Source organism: Gracilinanus agilis, chromosome 3, assembly GCF_016433145.1.
Source record: "Gracilinanus agilis isolate LMUSP501 chromosome 3, AgileGrace, whole genome shotgun sequence".
In the NCBI taxonomy this organism is placed as follows: domain Eukaryota; kingdom Metazoa; phylum Chordata; class Mammalia; order Didelphimorphia; family Didelphidae; genus Gracilinanus; species Gracilinanus agilis.
In genome coordinates this window covers 407,800,431-407,824,504 of record NC_058132.1, presented here as the reverse complement: position 1 = coordinate 407,824,504, position 24,074 = coordinate 407,800,431, and the positions used below count along the sequence as shown (strand labels likewise).

Here is a 24,074-nt window from a genome sequence, read left to right as displayed (position 1 = left end):
TTCAAGTATCTAAAGAAAAGCCTGTTAAATGTGGAAGAGAGATGAGACCTGCTTTACATGGATCCATAAGGCAAGTAGAGTCATGGGTAGAAGTTGTAAAGAACCAAATTTAGGCTTCTTGTAAGGAAAAACTTTTGAATAATCAGAGCTTTCCAAAGTGTGGTGGGCTATCTTGGGAGATAGAGGAGTCTCCTCTAATCAGAGATTTTCAAGCAAAAATGTGTTATTTGGTAAAGGGATTCTTGTTCAGATAAAAGCTATTCTATATGGATGATGATAAATCATATATTAAAAGAATAATCTTGGATGACAGATGCTTTCTTTGAGTCCTGTCCAAGTGAAGTCAGTCTATAATTATTATAGTTAAACCCTTTAACATATTGTGGTGGTGGTTGTTATTGGACCTCTCCGTTAGGTAATACTTGCCTTTTAATTCCCAACTTTTATTTCATTTATCTCAATCTCGAATACTTCAAAACAGAATACTAAAATGAAGTTTGATTATGCATATTTGTTATAACAATTCTCCCCTTTCTCCAGGCTCCATGATGGGGAAGGAGAGGGAAAACAAAGGCTCATTAATTGAAAAAATAATTTTTAAAAATTTAAAGCAAATTTGTTTACTCTAGAGATGTGATTGTCTAGGGGAGTGACTGAATTGTCCAGCTAATTATGTAATGTGAATTTGTTAATAGGTAGAATAAGCTTAGTATTGGGCTTTTTTTTTTTTTTAACGTCTTACCTTCTTGGAATAAATATGTGTATTGGTTCCAATGCAGAATAGTGGTAAGGACTAGGCGGTGGGGATTAAATGACTTGCCCAGGGAAGTCACTTACTAGGAAGATGTTAGGAAGCATCTGAATCTAGATTTGAACCCAGGACCTCCCTTCTTTAGGCCTGACTTTCAATCTCCTGAGACACCTAGCAATTCCTAATTTTGCATATTTCTTCAGCAACACTTAGCATTCCTCATTTCAAACCTATTCCCGAAAAGGAATCTCCTTTATAGCTTTGAAGAAGGGTTACACAACCTTTTCTTGAAGATCCCTAGTGTTGGTAGTCCATTGGATAGTCCTAATAATTATGATGTTTTTCTTATAGAAAACCTAAATCTGGCTCTTTGCGACAGAATCCTCCTGTTTGCTATTTCAGAAGGCTGGCTTGGGAGCCATTGTTCATTAGCAGATTAGTTTTTCCCTTATTAAAGTTTTAACATGACAAAATATGTACTTTTGTTTGTAGTATTGATTAATTATTATAAGTGAGAAAGTAGTACTTCAGTTTACATTCAGTTCATCAGTTTTCTCTCTGGAAGTAGCATTTTTTCATCATGAGTCCTTTGAAATTGTCTTGGATCATTATATTGATCAGAGTAGCCAAGTCTTTCACAATTGATCATTATTACATTGCTGTTATTGTGCATAAGGATCTGCCAGTTCTCATTTTGCTTTGCGTCTGTTCATACAGGTCTTGCCATGTTTTTTTTTTCTAAAACCATCTCCATCTTCATTTTGTACAGCACAATAATATGCCATCACAATTATACACCACAACTTGTTTAGCCATTCCCCGGTTGATGAGCATCTCTTTAATTTCCAATTCTTTGCCACCACAAAAAGAGTTTCTATAAATATATTTGCACATATAGATTCTTTTCCTCTTTCTTCGATCTCTTTGGCGTGAGACCTTGTAGTGGTATTACTGGGTCAAAGAGTATACACAATTTTATAGCCTTTTGGGCCTAATTCCAAATTGTTCTCTAATATTTGGACCAATACACAACTTTATTAGGGTACCTGTTTCCTTTATTGCTTCTGGCATTTATCATTTTTGATACGTGTGAGGTGGTACCTCAGAGTTGTTTTAATTTGCATTTCACTAAATCAGTAGTGATTTAGAACTATAGATAACTTTTAATTTCTTCTTCTGAAAGCTGCCTGGAAGATTAATAAACAACTGTTTTAGTATCTCTGAGTCAAAGAATCCCCAATTGCTACTTTTTTCTTCTTCCTCCAACTCATACTTCATGATCTTTCACCAGATATTTCAATTTTACTCTGTGCATCTAAAATTTTTATGCCCCCCAAGGTGTCTAGTATTTCTGTGCTGAAAATTTATGTCAAATTTGATTAAATACTATAACTATTTGCATCACACATGCTATTTGTTGATATATGTGTATGTAACATCCGTTGATAGCAAAAGACTAGTAATGATATGGATCTTTTCAGAGCTGTGATAGCATTCAGTGGCAGGGAAATCTGTTAACTTGATGTATTCCTGGGATATTTGTGTATAAGTATGATTACATACATATTTCCTTTTCTAAAAGCCTACTCCAATGTCATGGACCCTGAGCCAATGGAGAACCAACTGTGACAGGTCCTATGAAACCAGGAAAACTCTCAGTGTAGCCTCATGTTGGATCTCCAGTTTAGCCTTGAGGATATAGCCCAATTAAGTTTGGAAAGACTTAGCACTAGAAGCTTCACCTTGAGGTGATGATTTTTTTGGCCATGACAATTCATGAAATCCTGGAGGAATTATTGTGAGCTGTGTTTTTGAAGGGAATATTCAAACTGATGAAACCATGGATTTTCTACATGTTAGATAATTTTCATATATTTGTATCTGTGTCTTATGACATCTCTTTCCTTTTCCAATAGGGGCTACCAGATGTTCGATTGGCATATATCCAGTTTGCACTTTCCTTCTTAATTGCTGGTGATGATAATACAATTGCACGAGTATTGGAAATGAAAGGTATTCATCTATTTCTGAGGAAAAGATATTAGTATTTTTTGGGGAAAACTTATTTTGAATAGCTTTGGCTAGAAAAAAGAAAATAAGTTACCACCTATTTATTTATAAAAGAATAGGGGGAAAGTATGCACTGAAGCTTTTGTTATTTTAATAGCATTGACCAAAAATAACTGTGATATTATAGTCTTGCTCTCTGGAATGCTGCAAGATGACCCAACAGTGAATAACCAAATACTTTCCAGAATTTGGAAACAAAGGCATCTTTGTGGCTGTGGAATTAATAGCAAATTAAATGTCTTAAGTACTGCATGTATCACTTTCCTTAGTGGTGGTGTTTTAAAAACTGAAACTTGGTTTATTGTGCCATTCTTCATGCTGTGCTACTTAATAGAATTAGGAATAAACCTTTTAAACATCTATTTCACATGAACTGGGTACTCTCCTCTTGTCTTTTTTTCCTTTGTTTGAAGAAGAAGCAGAACTTAATCCAAGTGGGACTCATTCCCTTCATATTTTCTTGGCCTGGCCTGAAGTTTTTGACCCAGTAGTAGCTCTGTGCTTTCTCTGTCTCAGAGTTAGGCTTCACCTTTGGCCCAGGCTCCAGTGCTTATTTGCATCTCTAGCCCTCCATGTCACTAGGAACCAGAGGTGAGTTGCAAGACCAGAGACCACCTGGAACCTTCAGGTAGACTTGGAATGTGATAGTAATTTGTGGGTCAAAGCCAGAGCTGGAGTTGTTTGAGTTATCTCTGAAGTGTGAAAGCACTGGTGCTATCTGCTAACAAGAGGCTCCTCTGTGAAACTCAAGCACAGAGTCACCACTCTCCCACCCTCCAAATCTAACAAAATATATTTTCTTCTTTTGGCATTCTGCTGTTCATCATGGTTCATTAGTATCTGTTTTCTTAAATACTTTTGTCTAATTCATCACTATAACAGAAAAAAAAGCTTTTTTTAGCTTTCCATATTTCAGAAAGTCTTTGAGTTGAATCTAACCTTTGAAAATTTTGTTTTCAGAATTCCTCCCTGTCATTTTTAGCACTGGCTTGAAGGAAGACAGAATTTCTACTATCAATCTTTTGTTGTCCACCCTGGGAACCAAGGTGTGTCCTTAATAGAGAAAACATTTTCCAAATGAGGAAAGCTATTGTTTTTTCCTGACTAATGGAATTGTCAACATTCTATAGAATGTAATGACCTTTTTGTTCAGGAATTTTTAGTTTATCTAGAAAAAGACCCTTTTATAATCTTAGAAATTGAGGATCCCAAAGAGCTTTTATTTTTATGGATTATATAAATATAAGTAACATCTTAATATTGTTATGAGAATATTTTTGACATTTTGTTCTGTACTGTGAGAACCTATAGATAATCTGAATGAGAATTTGTTTTTGTTCATATATGAATTCTAAAACTATAGGACCATAAAATTCTAATTCCACCCTGCCCAGTACCTAGTATTGATGTACTGTATACTTTGTCCCCTTAGCATTCCAGCAAAATTAATGGTGATAATGTTAAAAAGTATTTGCTGAGAACTCTAAATTATGCTTTGATTTTATAATAAAATTGATTTATTGTGCTTGAAGGAATATTAATTTGGACATTGTTGAGTATTTTGTCTTTTTTTTTTTTAAACCCTTACCTTCCGTCTTGGAGTTAATACTGTGTATTGGCTCCAAGGCAGAAGAGTAGTAAGGGCTAGGCAATGGGGGTCAAGTGCCTTGCCCAGGGTGACACAGCTAGGAAGTGTCTGAGGCCAGATTTGAACCTAGGTCCTCCCGTCTCTAGGCCTGGCTCTCAATCTACTCAGCCCCCTATTTTGTCTTTTAAAAATATTTATTAGTGGGGCAGCTGGGTAGCTCAGTGGATTGAGAGCCAGGCCTAGAGACGGGAGGTCCTGGGTTCAAATCTGGCCCCAGACACTTCCCAGCTGTGTGACCTTGGGCAAGTCACTTGACCCCCATTGCCTACCCTTACCACTCTTCCACCAAGGAACTAATACACAGAAGTTAAGGGTTTAAAAATATTAAAAAATATATTTATTAGTAATTTTTTTTAATGTAGAAAATTCCATATGCTTTAATCATTTCGTTTTGTGCTTTCAGGTGGTTCACAACATTGGTATCACAAAGACCCAGAAAGTTCGTTTCTTTACTGGGTATTTGTTAAATAATGTGGCTTCTCTCTATCGTTGGAATGGAATTGCTGATGTCAGTACAGAAAATGTCAAGGTACAGTAGTAACTTTGGCATGAAAATGTTAAGTGTCACCTTTCTCTTCTGGAAAAGAGAATTAAATATTACTTCACCTAAAAAATTCTTACATGTAATCAATTTCTTCTAGCTTTTATGGGTTATATTTGTTTCTTTTGGAGGTAATAAGATAATGTCATTTTTCACTGCAGAAATAGTTTTCCATTGGACAAACAACTTCATGCATACTTTAAACTGGTGATGGCAAACCTATGACACCTGTGTCAGCACTGACACGCGTAGCCATTTTCGATGACATGTGGCCACATGCGTCTGGATACAGAGAAGAATGGGGCTGCATGCCAAAGATGAAACATTTTCTGTAGTGTCGTGTAGACACTAGGTGCACTATAGATGACAATTCTACCTATATTAATTTACCTATTTTGGTTTATTAAATACAGCAATATATTACAATTATACGTTTTTGTTATTTAAACTATAAATATCTCGAAATTATGGTTTTTTCCTCAAAGTGATACACCACCCAAGTTATGCTCCGTTTCTTGGCGAATTTTGACACACCAACCTCAAAAGGTTGTTCATCACTGCTTTAAACTAACTTGCCAGTATATTTTGGGTCTTATAAAATCACTCCAAGCTTACTTTGCCCTCTTTTTGTTTGCTTCATCTAATGACTTATTTTTATCCAGCTTTTTGAGGGTTCCCTGCTTCCTATTTCTAACTTCTCAAGTTGTAGAATATATAATTTTTTATCAATGCTCTATTGGTAGGATATTAATATTAATTATATATTATATAGCTATATATGATATAATATATAAATAAGAATATATAATAATTCCATACATAAATCAACCAAAGGCATGTTGTTAATTTTTACTTTTTTCATATGCCTTTTTAAAGTTTAAACTTATTTCTTACACTAAATTTTTCATCTACCTCCCACTCTGCACTACAGAAGGCAGCATCATTTGACCAACAAATAAATAAATAAACATACACACACAAAAATTAAATCATGCATGTTTCTATTGATCAGTTCTTTTTTTGCAGTAATCATTCATAGTTGTTCCTCAAATAGTGTTTTTGCTGCTATATATAATGTTCTCTTAGATCTGCTTGTTTTACTCTTCATAATTTCATGTAGGTCTTTTCAGGTTTTTAAAAAAATTAACCTGCTTGTCATTTCTTACTGCACATCATAGTCATATGCCATAATTTGCATAACCATTCTTCAATTCATGGACACTTCCTCAATTTCTAGGTCTTTATCACCACATAGAGAATTCTATAAATATTTTAGAACATATAGGTTCTTATCCTTTATTCCCCAATTGATAAATGGTCAAAGGATATTAATAGTTTTTGGATGAAGAAGTAAAATCTATATATAGCCATATGAAAAAATGTTCAAAATCATTACTGATTTTTAGATTTTAAGGGTTTTTTATAGAACTTAAATTTTAATCTCAAGATTTTCAATCTTACCTTTGTTTTATAATAGTGACTTGCATTTTGGTTGTTTAAAAATACTTTGTTGATTTGGAAAGATTATTTGATTCTCTTGCATGCCAAAAAGCTCTAGGTGTTTAATAAAACAGTCCTAAATATAGAATTTTATTCATAGGAATAAAGTTGTTGTATTAAAGAGGTTATAAGCTTGTTTTTGAACAAAGGCATGAACTTGCCTATTAAACAAAAATTCTGTCCTAATCATGTCACACCCTAATATAAATTTTATATAAATTCCAATGTTTATGTAACTTAGAAAATTTGATTTACCTATTTTACTCTGTAGTCATCGATTTTTTTTTCTCCTTTTTTATCTCCTTTCTCTTTCTTTTCCCCCCCACTCTTCCCCTTTTCTCCCATCCTAAACAGCCTACTGAAGAAGCAGCCAAAACCATAGTAAGAGAACTGGTTCATAACTTCTTAATGGATCTTTGTTGTTCTCTGAAGCATGGTATTAACTTCTATGACCCATCTCTTGGTACTCTTGGCAGGTAAAATATAATATGGTTGTGTATATGGTAGTTTGTATTACTTATACATTATTTTTATAAATTATATAATATATAATATATTGTAAATAATTTTTATAAATTATATAAATTACTTATAAACTCATTAGTTATGTGGGAATCAGCAAATTCAGTTCATTGGAAAATTTTAGGACTTGCAGAGAGACCTTAAAAATCTTGTTTTCTCTCCCTTTACTTTTTTTTTCCAGATCAGGAAACTGAATCCCAAGAGTTCCTTGGGAACTGAGTTCCCATAGGGGAAAATGTCCAGAGGCAGAGTACAGCTGTAGTTGCTTGAATTGGAATCCCATTTACTATAGGCCTAAGACCTGGCTGCTATTAGTTCAATTCCATGTTATCATTTGGTCATTTCAGTCATGTTTGGCTCCTCATGACCCCATATGGCATTTTCTTGGCAAAGATACTAGAATGGTTTACCATTTCTTTCTCCAGCTCATTTTACAGATGAGAAAGTTGAGGCAAACAGGATGAAGTGACTTACCTAGAGTCACACAGCTAGTAAGTGTCTGGGCCAGATTTGAACTGAGAAAGATGAGTCTTCTTATCTTCAGGGCTCTCTCTAACTGTTCCTGAATTCCATTGGTTTGAGGCAGACTTGGAATATATATTCCTTGGGACCCTGAGACATTCTTGGAATTTGAAGTCCCATGGAGACTGTTGAATTTTATGGATTCATTCTACTTTTAGTAGACTGAGATTAACTTGGAGGAAGCCAGAGATCAGAAACTACCATAAAATGATTCAGACCTCTTTGAGTCCTTGGAACTGAACCAGGTCACTTTCCTGAAACCCAAAGACTGATGATGTAATAGAAAAACCTCTGCTCTGGATTCTGAGGGCCTTGGTTGAGATCCTGCTCTGATTCTTTTCATACTGTGTGATCTTCACTTCATTTGACTGCATGGAACTTAGTTTCCTTATCTCTATAAGGGTTTAGAGTAGATGGTTTCTAAGATGGTTTTTCCCTTCCAGCAAGAGATCTGGAGCCAAGGAACTAGAGTTGGTGCTTTAGGTTCATAGGATCATAAAGATGATGAATAGGGGGCAGCTGGGAAGCTCAATGAATTGAGAGCTAGGCTTAGAGAAAGGAGGTCCTAGGTGCAAATCTGGCCTCAGACACTTCCTCAGACATCCTGAGCAAGTCACTTAACCTCCATTGCATAGCCCTTACCACTCTTCTACCTTAGAACCAATACATAGTCTATGAATAAACCCAGGTCTTATTGGGAGCAGATTCTCTAGTCTGTACCTCTAGTCTGTACTGTTGCTGAGAATTGATAAACTCATTGATCCAGTCTCAATTTGGGCTTAGATCAGTGATTCCCAAAGTGGGCGCCATCGCCCCCTGGTGGGTGCTGCAGCGATCCAGGGGGGCATGATGGCCACAGGTGCATTTATCTTTCTTATTAATTGCTATTAAATTTTTTAAAAAATTAATTTCCGGGGGGCTAAGTAATATTTTTTCTGGAAAGGGGGCAGTAGGCCAAAAAAGTTTTGGAACCATTGGCTTAGATGTTTGACATGAGAATTACATTAAACTAAGGATTACAGAATAAGGTGTATTAGTGGGTTTTGGGAGACATAGTCAGATAAGACATCAACTGATTATTTGGACATGTACTAGGGGTTCACACTGTGGGTCGAAGGAGCCAGCAGTTAGCTCTGACCTGGCCAAAGCCTGATCTGGGTCCATCACACAGATTACTCAGCCACAGACCAGGGTAAAGTGTAAGGTGTAATTTATTTCCACAGAGAGGTTTTGAGGGAAAGGGGAATCCCTGTCACTAGTTCACTAGTTAATAACCCTTTGCAAGAAGGGCCTTCAGAGATTTTGATGTTCTACACTTTTGTCCTCTCTAACCTGTAATCTAGACCCTATTCTAGCTACTCTGTACTATCCAAACTTCTCTTGAGTGTTAATAGAGGTACTGGTCTGTGATAGATTAGACAGGGATCCAAGGATAGATTCCAGGTCCAATTGGACCCAGACCTCTGCTTACAGACAGTACAGATAACTGGATACTGGTTCAGGTTAGTGTCAGGTTCATAGGATCTTCTTCCAAGGAAACACAACAACAAGGACAGGATCAGAAACCTCAGGACCTGGCAGTCACTTCCTCCAGGTTCACCTCCAGTCAGCAACCCCAGAGAGAGAGAACTAACAGCCCCTGAGTTGCAGCTTAACCTTTCCTTCCAGCATTCCAGAGTCTTTCATCTTCAGATCTCATGCGTCTGTCCCCTGCAGACCTTCATTTCTCTTACCGTAATCTCTTCCTCATAACAAAGGACCAAATAAAATGCATAGTACCTGTTCTCAAGAGTATTACAGTGCATTTCAGACTATAGTGAAAGAGATATAAAACTACACTTAAGTATACACATGATAGGAGAGATTTACATGTATGAATCCATCATATCCTTCCAATTACTCTTAGAAGATTTCCTAGAGGAGTCTGACCCCAAGTGGTGTTTTTTGAAAACCTTTCTCTAGAAGGATCCAAGTTACAAGGAAATGGATTTTTGCTTCTAGTTTTTAAGCCGTGGGGAAATGATTAATTTTTTTACTGAGAATGAAAAGCCAGTTCTCCTTTTATGTTAATGCACCCTGATTCAAGGACATCTTTTGGCTATGAGATAGTTACTATTGAAATTATGGGGTTTTTCCCTTTGCCATTTTTATTTTTATTGGCAATATTCCAATGTTTTTTTAAATCGAGTGAACAAAAATTTTTTTATGGAATAGTTAAGCCTATCGGCTTTAATATGATCTAGTATAAAGTAGTTTTTGCTTAACAAAACAAATATGCTTTTAAATACATTTATTTTATGAATTAACCCATGAAATGGTTTGACATTTTCAAAAAAACCCTTTCTGTCTTAGAATTGATACTAACTATTGGTTCTAAGGCAGAGGAGTGGTAAGGGTTAGTTCATTGGCACTAATCCAGGGTCACACAGCTAGGAAGTGTCTGAGATCAAATTTGAACCTAGGAGCTCCCATGTCTGTGCCTGAATCTCAATCCACTGAGTCACATAGCTGCCTTTGGTTTACTGTTTTTATTAAAGAAACTAATGACAAGATTTCTGGATATTTTGAAACTGAAAAAAAATCCCGATAGTTATGTTTGCTTATATATTTGTGTTATTGGAGGAAGGAGGAAGAAATGGAAAAACTGAGATGTAAAATATGAGTCTTTTTTTTTTTGTGCCTCTCAGAGCTTTGCTGGCTTAAGAACAAAAAAATGTTATAGTAATTAAACATTTGTGATGCTTAAATTTTTCACACAGAACACTTTTTTTACAAGAAGGGAACAAGCATTTATCAAATATTTACTGTATGCTGGGTCCTGTGCTGAACGCTTTATAGATGTTATTTAATTTGTTTTTTGACAAGTTATTACATATGCTTCTAACAAAAAATAACAACTCTTTGGGATAGAAAGTATTATTGCCCTCTTAGAGGTAAATAGCAATTTGCTGTTAAATATTTAATAGTCAGCTCTTGGGGGGGGGGGGATATGTCCATAAACACTTTTAAGTTTACTCTGCATTATTAGCATTTTCTCTATCCCTTTCTTCAATCTAGATAATCAACACAACAATAAATTAGTCCATGATTTGTAGCTTTGTTAATTTCTGAGGTATTAAAGCTCACACTCAAAATTTTTAAATTGACTATTTTAAGTTAGTGTGAGTTGCCTCCAGCACAACTCCTGTAGGTAAGGAAACAAAGCTTAGGTGAACTGACCTGACCAGTTGTGTAGCTAGCATCTGAACACAGATCTTTAAACTTCAAATTCATTGTTCTTTCATTGTAACTCTCTTTATTGTTTTACTCAGAAAATTATTGTGGGAGTCACATTAATTTTGAAACTGGTTTCCAAAGATGGTTTTTGTGCCATCTAATTTACCTTCTTTTAAAAACTCTTATTACAAATGTACTGTTACAGGATACTGAACTATAAGGAAGCTTCATCTCTTGTTTTTTGTCAGTTTATGAGAAGTTAAAAGTTGTGAGCAAGTATTATTATAAAATTATATATATATAATTATAAAATTATAAAGGTTTATGTGTATATATTTTAGTATTTTAACCTATATACACATCATATGTATTGCATGTATATATGTAACAGACATGTGTGTACATACACATATGTTTATTAATGTTTATACCCTCCATAGTATCAGCTACATAAAACAATTTTCTGACAAAATGATAGGATTGGAGAAAGAGAAAAAAAGTTTCTGAAATGTATTGGCTACATCGTTTTCTATATCTCACTTTCTATAGTAGCATCAGTCCTTTCTATTGCTTCTAGTTTTATCACACTTAGTGATTATTTTAAAATAGAAGGTTTGTTTGGTTTAGAACAAAAAAATCTACTTCAAATATTTGTTTATTTCTTGACTTAATCTCAGTATCTCTAAACCTAGATCAAGAAATTTTTGTCATGTGTTACTAAAGATAGAGGACTCAGAAGCAAGAAAGAGAAGTCAGAAAAGTTAGATTGTACAAAGACATTATTATCATGCTACATACTTTCTAGAAATAATTTTCCGGAAATAACATCTTAAACTTATCTCTAAAAACTTTCTTGTGGAGTTAAAGTGGGCTTTTCTTCTCTAACTTTTTCTGATTTCTTTCTTGGATTTTTATTTAGAGCAAACCAAATGGAGAAGAGATTACAAAAAGGAACAGAAATGTTTTTTTATATGCCTTTGGCAGGGGGGTAGTGGAAGTGATTGAAGGGAGAATAATAAGGAAAACAAAGCAGATCAATTTTCATCTACTTAGATGCAACTAAATAAAATTTAAAACCTCCCCAAAAGAATTGATGTATCTCATCCTAAAACCTGGAGAAAACCCAGTAGTCTAAATGCCTCCATGATATAGTGTTGCTTCAGAATTGTCTTTTCCTCGGTGCTGCAGAGGAATTGGTATTTATTATGGTAACCACTGGCTATTGGAGTTTTTAAGAAATTTTATACCAACCTGGTATTTTTCTTTCTTTTGTTTATCAGAGGAGGGAACTTGACTCTCCTGAACTTCTTACTGGGTTTGAAGACTGCAGTGGATGATGACATGGTGGCTGAGCTTGTAGTGAATATCTTAAAAGTGTGTCCAGACTTACTCACCAAATACTTTAAGGAGGTGACCTATTCCTTTGTTCCAAGGTTGAAGTCAGCTTGGTTAAACAATATTCGACTTCTGAGAAAGGTAAGAAAAATTATTCTAGATGGGAATGAGGAGTTAAAATGATCATTTTTTGCTTTACCAGTGGCACAGATGGTGTTTGTATACAATTCCTGTGTTCAAGTAATCCAGAATTTTGTTCAGTTGTCCCTCAGCCTTGCTCTCAAAGCAGATGCATCCCATCTGCACAGAGGATGTACAGAGTGCCCATCAGGCCTTGAAGCTTTGATAACTTAAAAAAATTTCAGTAGTTATGGGTATTTTTGTTCCTCCTTTAAACCTTAGTAGCTTAAAACTGCACTAAGCCTTCTGGGTCAGCCTTTATAATCCTTGAGAAATGGAGACCCTGAAATGATTTATAGACAATAAGTAGTGAGGACCATAGGGAATCAATCACAGAATTAATGGAATGCTTCTGGATTATCAGGAACTTCATGCTAATGTTCTTTTTTTTTTTTTTTTAAACCCTTGTACTTTGTTGTATTGTCTCATAGGTGGAAGATTGGTAAGGGTGGGCAATGGGGGTCAAGTGACTTGCCCAGGGTCACATAGCTGGGAAGTGGCTGAGGCCGGGTTTGAACCTAGGACCTCCTGTCTCTAGGCCTGACTCTCACTCCACTGAGCTACCCAGCTGCCCCCAGTTCTTTATTTTTTAATAAGGTCCAGCTTGCCAAGATAAGTTTACCTTAGGGTCTCCCAGTTTTGGTATCAGTGATGAATGGCACAAGAATGCAGTGTAAAATACCATTCTTAATATTTTTTTGTGCGTTCCACCTCTGGTCCAAGGTCAGAAACACCACCACAGTACATATATCTCTTGACAAGTACATAGATAGATTAACTCTGCTTCAACCCTTTCAGTAATCATCTCATCAAGGCAGCTCTGAGAGTCCTCATTGTTCTTCCTTCTGTGGACCCCTAACTGTGTCTCTATCTTGCATTGTTTGGTCTTTGTTTTATTCTGCAGAGCAGCACAGAAAAAAATCAATTCCTTGTCCTTTAATGTTGTAATTATTATTTAACCATAATGGTGTCGTCATTCCATACTGGTGCATAGAATTTGCCTCATGATTTATTCTTAGCTCATGCATTAGATAAATATCATTTCTTCTTCTACAGATTTATGAGGCTCAGCCAGAGATTTCCCCAGCATTTAAAACCAAAGAGTTTATACCCTTGTCTAGAATGCTTTCCATGGTTATGGTGACAACAATTCCAACTGTGTGCAACAAAATCATGTTTACTCAAGGATTAAAAGTAAGGTCATTTTATTGCTATCATTTTAGTTCTTGTTTTCTTCCAAATGGATTCTAGTATAATTATTTTGAAAGCAATATGCCGAGTATATTGGTTTACATTTTGTCAGTTTCATTGTTAGGTTCTGAAGAAGGTAATCTTACTTTAAATGCTATGTTTTATTACATCAAACCATGATTTCATCTGTGTGGGCAGTCCCACTGATGCAAGTTGCAGTTTCTCCACATTTTAGTAGTGTTTGATTAGTTGGTGTGGGCAACTGCATAATGATGAGCCTTTCACATTTAGCAAGGTCAGTCTTTTGAGGTCAGATCATTCAGTGGGGTAACAGTTGCATTACAGTCATACTGACTGTTGATTGAGATGGTGAAATTGAAATTTCTTTTGATACCTTTCCAGTGTGAGGTCTGGGAATAGGTGATGGGAAGAGACAAAGAAAGGATGTGGGGCACCAATCAAAAAGCACTTTTGTTCTTTTTGCCAAATAAATGAAGTTAGGACTCAGATGGTTTGTCCTCTTCATTTGTGGGAGACATTAATGTTTTATCCTAGGGGCCTGGCATGAAAATAAGTTTGTAAGGAATTTGTCAGATACCTTCTTTATAGAGAACTTGGAAGAGGATTTAAAGTTTTTGAAAATTTGATCTTGCTGCCAGTGTTTACTCCCTTGTAAGATCTTAACTCTGGCTGCCTAAGACAGTTAAGATTAATTCTTTGCTCTAAATACCTCCTGTTAAAATTGAAAACAGAAGTGTGGATGGTAGTCTTCCTTATATGGATGACCCAATTCTCAAGGTCTTTGTAAAGCCATCTTTAAAGGGAAATGTCATTGGCTATGGATATTTTTGTACCTTGTGCTTTATTACAGCTCTTTCCACGTGCAGACTGGAGAGGAAGCCTGATTTTACGCAGTAAATGAGAAATCTGACTTTGGCCTTCTTAAATTTTTTTCCAACTAAGATTTTTAAATTGTATCTTTTAGATATTTATCATTTTTGTTTTGGAAGTAAGGCATGTACCAGTTGGCTCAGTATCTTACTTTGTGTTATAAGTTTAAAATTTTATCTGATCCCTTGACTTTTCTTCTTTGATACAGGTACAAGGCAAGAATCATTGACCCTGGTGATTAGTCAATATATGTATGACACCTTATAAATAATAAAATCTCAGTTAATTGTAATGCTTAGAAAATGGGACAGTCTTATTCATTTAACTAAATGACCCTTTTTGATTAAACTTTTGTTGAAAAAAATTTCAACTTTTTATTTTCGTTTCACTAATTATAGTATATTTTTAAAGATTTGGGAGCCTCACAGTGTCTTAGGGTCATTATTTTGAATAGCCTTGATTATTGTCCAGGACAGGATAAAGATATTGTCCAGGATAAAGAAAATATAGCACCTTGTGATGGGAGATTATTGACCCCAGGACTTACCTGTGAAGTTGTTTTTTAAAATAAAACCCTGATCTGAATGTGATGTCTTGACATTTGTGTATTTATCTATAAGTAAAGTGGCAAAAATAATTCTAGTTAGTTGGGCTCTAGCTAATGAAAACTTTATCGCTCTACTATAAAGTATATTGCATCAAGAACATGGGTAATCCATCCCAAATGACTTCAGAAAGAATCTGTCTTGGACTCAATCATTTCAGTAATTTTCCCTTTAAGGGAAAAAAGAAATCTCTGGTGACCAAATGATATTTCTGTCCAGGGTCCTTGAGTTCTAAAACTCTTACACTTTCATTTGGGTTCCACTAATTAGATCCTGCCATGTGAATTTACAATCTACCCCACCATCTATCATAAAAAACTGCTGTTGACCTTTTTCTCCTTCATTCCCCCTAGTTGGAAAACAAATCAGTAAATCACACAGTTTTATCACTGATTTCCACCATTTTGAAGAGAGCATTAAAAAACATTGATCACTGTCTCAACAAGGATGTATGGCAGGAGTCAGGCATCTATACTCCTGCGATGATGGAGGAATTTGTGCATCTGTACAGAGAAGCTGTGAGCAAGGTAAGAAAGTAGACTGTGGTGCTTTTGAGAGTGTTTTTAAAATCTGAGAGTGAATAGTAGGTCACTCTGCTGCTGTAACTGCCATAGGAAGGTAATGTGTGCTCCTGAATGCAGGACACCAGAAAGCCAAAAAGTGGAAAAGACAGGGGATGGAGGGTACACAGCCCAGCATATTGGGAAGTACAAGATGTGGAATCCCATTGTTTGGCTTTGAGCTCCCCGTTTGGGAACTACTGGAACATCTTTGTGTTTCTTTTATCTTCTACCAAGGAATATAAGTACTCAAATACTTACAAAGAACAAAGGATAGAAAAAAATTGGTGAGTTATAGATGAAACCATAAATTTCTATTCATTATCATTTGTATTTTTAAAGTACATATTAACTTTGAAGTGACATCCTGGTCGAATGGATAAAGTGCCATCCTCAGAGTCAGGAGGACTTGGCTTCAAATCCCACCTCTGACACATATTGGCAGCTGCTGCTCTGCATTAGTATAAGAAATTCCTCACACCAATGAAATCTCAGGTCAATATTTTGCATCTTCACCCTCTCCCATCTTGTTCGAATTATTTCCTTCTGAACTTATTTTCTGTATATTTCTGAGTCTTTTCTCTGCTTCCCTTACTTATATAGTTACAGTCAGTAGTTATGTTATTTTGGTTTTGCTTCTTTCACTTTGCATTACTTAGTGTGTCTGCCAGATTTTTGTATTTTTCATATATTTGCCATTTCCTCCATTGTAGTAATATTTCATTGCATTAAGATACCACAGTTTGTTTTTCTGTTCTCCAGTAATTGGACATGTTTCCAGTTTTTTTTTAATTATAAATTCTGCTGCTAAAATATACTTATAAGTTTTTCTTTCAAATGGGTCAGTAATGAGGAGTGTAAAGACCTAGTAATGAGTAGGAACAATTTTGTAGCCTATGTGGCATAATTCTTTAATGGCTTTCCAATAAGATGTGCCATTACATAACTGCCAACAGTATAATTTATATCGTGCTTTAAAGTTATGGACATTAACTTATTTGAGCATCACTGCTCCTTTACAAGGTAGGATTTATAGGAAGAAACAGAGAATTTAAGTGATATTTTTGTAGTCAGACAACTCCTAAATGTCAGAAGCAGAATGGGAACTCAGCCTTGCTGTCCAGCTCTCTGTTCTCTAGCCATTCTTTAAAACAAAACAAAACAAAACAAAACAAAACAAAAACAACCCATACTTTCTGTCTTAGTAACAATTCTAAGTCAGAATGGCAAGGTCTAGGCAAAGAGGTTTAAGTTATTTGCCCTAGGTCAGTCAGCTAAGAATTGTCTGAGGTTAGATTTGAACCCAGGACTTCCCATCTCCAGGTCTGGCATTCTATCCATTGTGCAACCAAACCATACATCTTTAGAGTGGACTTGCTCTATGAATTAGAACCAGGAATAGCCAGGGCACCTGCCTTGAGGGGTTATTATGAACGTGAAAAAAGCCCTTTGTTGACTCTTAAAAACACCATGGAAGTGTGAACTATTTGTTTCCTTTTCCCAGATATTGTGCTGAATGTACTAAAATGTGAGAAAGTTTGGTTTAGATGTGGTCTTCCCTTAGTTTACCAACAAGTTGTATATCAGAGGTTTGTTTTTTTAAGCTGGTCGTTTTAAATTCATAGCCCATTTTCCTGAAGGGACTTAAGAGTATGTCCCTGGAGAAACGGTGGTGTAAAGGGTGGTTCAATACCTTTTCAAGCTTTATAGAGGAAAAAACCCAAAAGAAAAGCAGTCATAATTAAGACAGATTAGCTCACCAGAAGAACATGGATTCCCTGGAACACTAGAGGAAGGGATTTCTTGTTGCCATTCTCAAATTTTGATCTGGTCTTTACTCCATCCCAGCTGTGATAAGAAGGAAATATTTTGGTTTAGGGAATATGCCATTTGTATTAACTCTATTTTCCTTTCCCTGTGAAGCTTTTACCAGATCTGAACAATATTGTATGTGTGTGGCAGTCACTTGGGAAGCAAAAAACAAATGAAGATGGTGGGTTAGGAAAAAAAAACTTTCCTGAGGATGAAATCACTGAAACTATAGAAGTAGATCACAAACATGGTGAGTATATATCTTCCCCTAGTATATGCAAATGACCTGTTTTTTTACTCTATGGAAAAAATCTAGAAAGTACAATATGGCATTGAACATAATCTAATTAAAAAGGTCTTAGAGCAAGTCCAAGTTTTGGGATATTTCTGACTTTTTGTAAATGTATACTGAACTTTTTTTGGCTCAGATAAATTCTTTTGGGAGAAAAAATGAAGTAGATTACATGGCAATTTTATCTTGAATTATCTGCTTCTAAATGGTTTTCTTAAATTATTTGTTTTCAAAGAATTAGATAGAAAATAGCCATTTTCCTCTCCAAAAAACTGGCTTATGAAACAAATTTATGTTTAATATGTACTTATCATCAACCCCTCCTCACTCAATTTCATATATCCAGTCAGTCACCAAATCTTACTGGCTTTTTTTTTTAACTTTTATTTTTAGAAAAATTTTCCATGCTTACATGATTCATGTTCTTACTCTCCCCTCCATCTACCTCACCCCCCATCCCCCAGTAGCCGATGCACATTTCCACTGGATTTTACATGTGTCATTGTTCAAGACCTATTTCCATATTGTTGATAGTTGCAATGGGGTGGTTGTTTTGAGTCTACATCCCAAATCATATCCAAATCAACCCATATGTTCAGGCAATTGTTTTTCTTCTGTGTTTCTACTGCCATAGTTCTTCCTCTGAATGTGGATAGCGGTTTTTTTTTTTTTCAGAAGTCCCTCAGAATTGTCCTGGGTCGTTGCATCTTGCTCTTTTTATCTCTACAAATGTAACCTTTTCTTGATACTCAAAAACTACCACCTTAATTTAGGCCTTCATCATTTCTCATTAGCCTCCTGTTTGGACTTTCTAAATCAAACTTCTTTCCATTCCACTCCCTCTTCCACGTAATCACTAAAGTGGTTTTTCTAAAGCTCATGTTTAATCATGACAACTTTTCCTCCTCTCACACCCCCCTACTCCTGCCCCCAAGCATACACATTAAACTACAGTGGCTCTCTGTCATCATATATATAGTCAAATATAATTCCTCTCTTTTACATTTAAATGTCTTCACAACCTGGCGTCTTCTTACCTTTCCAGTCTTCCTTTACATGGCTTCTTCTCTATAATGTATACAGATGTGCTCACTGTTCCACACACATCATATTCTATTCCCATCTCCATGCATTTGTACTGTGTCCCTACTACCTGGAATATTCTCTCTCCCCTTTTATACCTTTCTTCAAAATTCATTTCCAGTTCCACCTCCTTCATGAAACTTTTCCTGTCTCCCTGATTTTCCTATTATCTCTCTCCCCAACCCAACTACCTTGTTCATTGTGTATATAGTTAACTTGTTAGAATGCAAATTTTTGATGATAAGGTCTTTTGCACTTCTGTCTCTATCCTCAGGTGCAGTGCCTAGCCCTTAGAAAGTAAGCATTTAATAAAGGCCTTTTTTTTAACCTTTTATCTTCCATCTTAGAATCCATACTTCATATTGATTCCAAGGCAGAAGAATGGTAAAGGATAGGTAATGGAGGTTAAGTGACTTGCCCAGGACCACATAGCTAAGAAGTATATGAGTCCAAATTTGAACCTAGGACCTCTTGTCTTTTGGCTTGGCTCTCAATCTACTGAACCGCCTTAACCACCTAGCTGCCTGCTAATAAATGCTTTTTGATTGAAATACCAGGGTGCCTCCTTTTACCCCACAAGTCTGTTTTCTCTGCACAGCACACCACAATTCAGCTGCCCATAGCTATATTCTAAGTCAAGTTCAGTGCCTAGTTGCTGTTTTATGTATTTTTTAAACAAAGAATAGTTTTACATAGCTGATGATACAATTTGTTTTAATTAGTATTTGAAAACTTTTTTTTACCCTCTAGATTTGCTTATTAGCAACATTATAGAAGTAAATGTCAATTTTTTTTGGCATTAGAATTGACATGAATGATAAAAGTGTAGTTGATATAGAAATTAAATATATTGGTCTTTTTTGTTTTAGATGATGCAGAAACAACTCTTTTGAAGGCTATTTTGCTTCAAGTCATCTGTCTTTACCAGATGGTGGTTCCCCATGTTGTTATTCAGTGTACATTTGATTTCAGCAAACTTCTAAAAGGTATGTCTAAGATGATTACAGTTATTCCTCAGTTATCTCTGCCACTGGCATTGAACAATATGCAATTATTCCAAAAGAGTAGGCAAGCATTCTTGGGCTACATTGGTATAAATTATATTTTTTCCTCTAATAAATTTATTGTCTTCACTGAATTTGCTTAGGTCTATGAATATGCCCTCCTTTCCACATACCAACTGACAATTGATATCATGGAGATACTTCTGAGAGTGGTCAAGATATTTATTATGGATAGTATAGAGAATGACTAGATCTAAAAAAGGCCCACTGTGGACTTACCTGAGGACCAGGCTGACTCACTTGATACATAGAAGTTCTTCATAGGAAGATTGCCTACCAGCTAATATAGTTTGCTCTTTTCAACCATAGCAATTCACATAATGGACAGAAATGCAGATTTGCTTCAGTCCCATGAAACCCCATTCCTCTTTTGTCATGATAGTGGCAGAAAGGCAGTGAATGGTCATCATTAAGCTGTCTACCAATATTAATTTAATTTCTGGTAGATATAACCTATGATCTTTGTCTAATGACCACGTTGGCAAAGTATTGGAGGAACTGAAGCATATACCACATTAATACACTAAATTTAAATGAAACCAGTAGACCTAAATAAATATCAGATAAATGGATGATGACTTTTGGTTTCTCCTCAAAGTTAGAGGACTTGATTCCTTCATGTATTTAGAAACAAACAAATCTATATCAAACAGATAATATCATTGGTTAGTAGATCCTCTTTTTGCCTTACAACATTCATACTGAAAGTAATAAGACTATTGCAAAGATGACTACTGTGTATTTACCACCATTCATTTTATGAAAACCTTGACAAGATTTAATTTCCTACAGTCAATGCATACTATGATACTTGATTTAGTTATGAAAGTCATGGGGAGGATGAAGAAAAACTAGATTGGAAAATATGATTCCCGTTGAAGGCTTTAGGAAGATCACATGACAGCAGGGTGGTGGATGGACTAGAGTAGGGAGATCTGTAACAGAGAGACCAACCATTTACAGTAGTCCAGGCATGGGATGAGGAGGACCTACAGCAGGGTGGTTAGGGATTTTCCACCCCCAAATATTTCCTAGATGTATTGTAACACGATTTATCAAGTACACAGGGTTAATTGAAAAGTAGTTAATTGAAAACTTGAAAAAAGGCTGAAATTGGGGAGGCCAATTAAAATAGTGCAGGTATGAGATGATAAAGTATGGCAATCAATAGTGATAGCTTTTGGAATGGTCAGCAAAAACAGTAGACACTTGGAAGGAAGAATCAGTAGGACTTGGCAAGTGATTGAAAGTAGAGGAGAAATAGAATTACTTTAGGAGTCAATGATGTTACCATATAATGCTGCTTACCTAGCTTCCTTTTCTATTTTGAAAACTAAGCCCTGGAGGGAGCTATGTGGCTCAGTGGATTGAGAGACAGGAGGCCCTGGGTTTATATCTGACTCCAGACACTTCCTAATTATCCTAATGGGTAAATTACTTAACCCCAATTGCTTAGCCTTTACCACTCTTCTGCCTTGGAACTAATATACAGTATTGTTCTAAGATGGAAGGTAAGGGTTTAAAAAAAGAAGAAAAAGAAAACCAAGCCCTAAGTCTGGTTCATCTAATTGTGGGAATTTGACCCAACAGCAACAAACTGCCATAGGAGATTTTAAACTGGTAACTGTTATCCCAAGACTCATTCATTTTCTTTTCTAGGTATCATTTCAGAAGAAGGATTTCAAGAGGAAGTTCCTCCTGTCCTTCAGTACTATATTCTGAAGGTGGCTCTGGAATTGCCTGCCAACAAATTTGCCTGGTTAAAAGGACAGGTGGGACCAATACTATCTTTTGTCAATTATATAATTTCAGGTCCTGAAATTGATAAAATGTACCAAAAATTAGGTCTTAACTGGATGTATTTCTAGCAGAATCATGTTGTTGAAAGCTATCCAACTGCTCCTAGATTCTGATAAGGACAGTTTAGGTGATAAAAAAGTGGGAGATGAGATGATCTTGTCTGTTACCTCATGGCTGCTTCTCCGAAGTGCCATTGAGTCAAAGGTTTTTTTATATACAGAATTCAAACCCCATTTCACACAAAGGCACAAAGAAACTTCGCAGTTGCACAGAAATACAAATTATGTCATATCAAAGCACAAAAAACCTCAGTGACTTCAGGGTAGAGATTAGCTTGGAATATAACAAGGTCCAAGGTTGATTTCTAGCCACCTTATTATCAGTAAGCTAAGTCTGGGAATACTTTTCTCAGGGGCAGATAGCCCCTGCTGGATGAGGTTTTGACCTTGGCTGTCTGAAACAGTTTTTGAGATCAAGCAGTTGCATTTCTGACCAAGGGAGAGAATGTTAACCTGCTGATTTGCTAAAAATTTAAAGCTTTCCAGTAAGACTATAATGTTTTTCCAATAAGAAAAGGTGTGGATCAGAATAGGAGTCAAAAGAGGAATCTCAGATTTTTTATCTTAGATAGCCCACCCTGTCTTGCTCTAACTTGTAGAGCAGAAGGGTTAACACACAGCTCTGCTGGACTGCATTGACCTTTTGATGGGGTCCAGATAAAAATATCTATTTGAGACTCTGTTTCTCTTATTGGCCTCCCACACTCTGTCATCCAGCATTACTCTTCTTCTTGCCTTATCCTACAGTTCCCAGGGAAAGAGGGTCTTCCTCTTGATTTTGTGACATTTTGTGGACAGTATTGGAGCATATTGGCCATCTATCATTTATTTATCCATCATTCTCACTGAAGAAACAGATCACCTCCTTTTCCAGCCTTGTACATCTTTGATGTTATCTTATAATCCTTTTCATCATTGGTAGTATGTTTCAACCTGCTTGTAGGGGTACTATGTGCCTCTCTGTTTCCCTTTGGTTGATTTGCAGCTTTAATTCTTCAGAAACTGTATTTTATGATAATTTATATAACCAACTGTAATATAAAATAGAACTTGATATGTATAAGGGAGAAGGTCAGGTAGAATTCTGTGAAAAGCCTAAGAAGAGAGTTCACTTACAGGCTTGGGAATCAGAAAAGTCTTAATGGTGATGGGGTCACCTCATTGGGACTTTAAAGATTTTAATGGATGGAATTGAAGGGGAAGAAATATGTTCATTCTGGGGATGTAGTCTAGCAGGAGCCAGCAGGAGCCAGAGATATATAAAGAGGGAGAGGAGGCTGTGTGAGAAGGAGGAATAAGTGAATTGTCTAGTTTATATGGACAGAGAGTACATGAAAGGACATTCACTGAGAAAAAGCTTAAAAGATGGGTTGAGCCAAAGTGTCAAACTAAGATCATGAACTCATAGTTAAGTTAGACTTATTCGATAGGCAAAACAAATTCTGTTTTAACAGAGTAACGTGGTTTTTGTCTCTTCATAGAACTTGACAACATGGAAGCGATATTAGAGTATTTTAAAATAATCTCAAGTATGGTATTTTGACTCCTAGGTATACATTAGGTTCCAGTTCCTGAGACTCCCCTTCATTATGGGAGAATTCACATAACAGAGAGATCAAAGGCATAGGAAGTTGCTGGGACTGGAAAAAAAAGATGTACTTGATGGTTTCCCTAGAAGAATTCTCATAATTAGGAAGATCCCTTTGAACTTATAGAGGATTTGGTATGGAACCATTTGTTTACAGTTCATTCTGAACTTACTTTGATTGGCAAAGCTTGTTCGTAGCTTTGAGTATATAATTTTTCTTCCTTACTAAGACATATATCAGGATTCCAGCTGAGGGCGAGTACTTCCTTTTAAAAAAATTACATTTTTTTCCATTAAGAAATCTTATTTCCTCTCTCTTCCTCTTTCTTTCCATCCTTGCGAAGTAAAAGAAAAATAAAGCCTTGGTAATAAATGTGTATAGTCTAGCAAAACAAATTCCTGCATTGGCCATATCTCATTCTGCATTCTAAGACCATCACCTCTCAGTCAGGAAATGAATAGTATATTTTATCATGAGTTCTCCAGAATACGGGTTGGCTATTGCTTTGATCAGAGTTCTTAAGTCTTTCAAAGTTATTTATCTTCCAGTATTGTTATTGTTTAAATTGTTCTGTTGGTTCTTTTCATCATTTCATAGTAATTTTCATATATTTCTCTCAATCTGTCCCCTTTATAATTTTTCATTTTTTTTTTTAATAACACTTACCTTCTGTTTTAGAAACAATCCACAGTATTGTATTGGCAGAAGAGAGAAGAGTGGTCAGGATTAGGCAACAGGAGTTAAATGACTTGTCCAGAGTTACATACCTAGGAAGTGTTTGGTTCAAGATTTGAATCCTGGACCTTTCTGTCTCTAGGCGTGGCTCTATCCACTGAGTCACCT

The 24,074-nt window shown here is 35.8% G+C and overlaps 1 protein-coding gene across 1 annotated transcript in view; it reads left to right on the top strand.

Annotated features, from left to right (window-relative positions):
* The window catches only part of URB1 (URB1 ribosome biogenesis homolog), a 109,373-nt gene that overhangs the window by 14,436 nt on the left and 70,863 nt on the right, over window positions 1-24,074 (top strand). Inside the window, exons 5-15 of the mRNA XM_044670200.1 lie at window positions 2,668-2,764; window positions 3,782-3,867; window positions 4,873-4,998; window positions 5,557-5,559; window positions 6,865-6,986; window positions 12,051-12,246; window positions 13,342-13,479; window positions 15,326-15,499; window positions 17,456-17,594; window positions 19,589-19,705; window positions 21,443-21,555. Coding sequence (XP_044526135.1) covers window positions 2,668-2,764; window positions 3,782-3,867; window positions 4,873-4,998; window positions 5,557-5,559; window positions 6,865-6,986; window positions 12,051-12,246; window positions 13,342-13,479; window positions 15,326-15,499; window positions 17,456-17,594; window positions 19,589-19,705; window positions 21,443-21,555 — 1,311 coding nt within the window. The remainder of the gene's footprint in view (window positions 1-2,667; window positions 2,765-3,781; window positions 3,868-4,872; window positions 4,999-5,556; window positions 5,560-6,864; window positions 6,987-12,050; window positions 12,247-13,341; window positions 13,480-15,325; window positions 15,500-17,455; window positions 17,595-19,588; window positions 19,706-21,442; window positions 21,556-24,074) is intronic.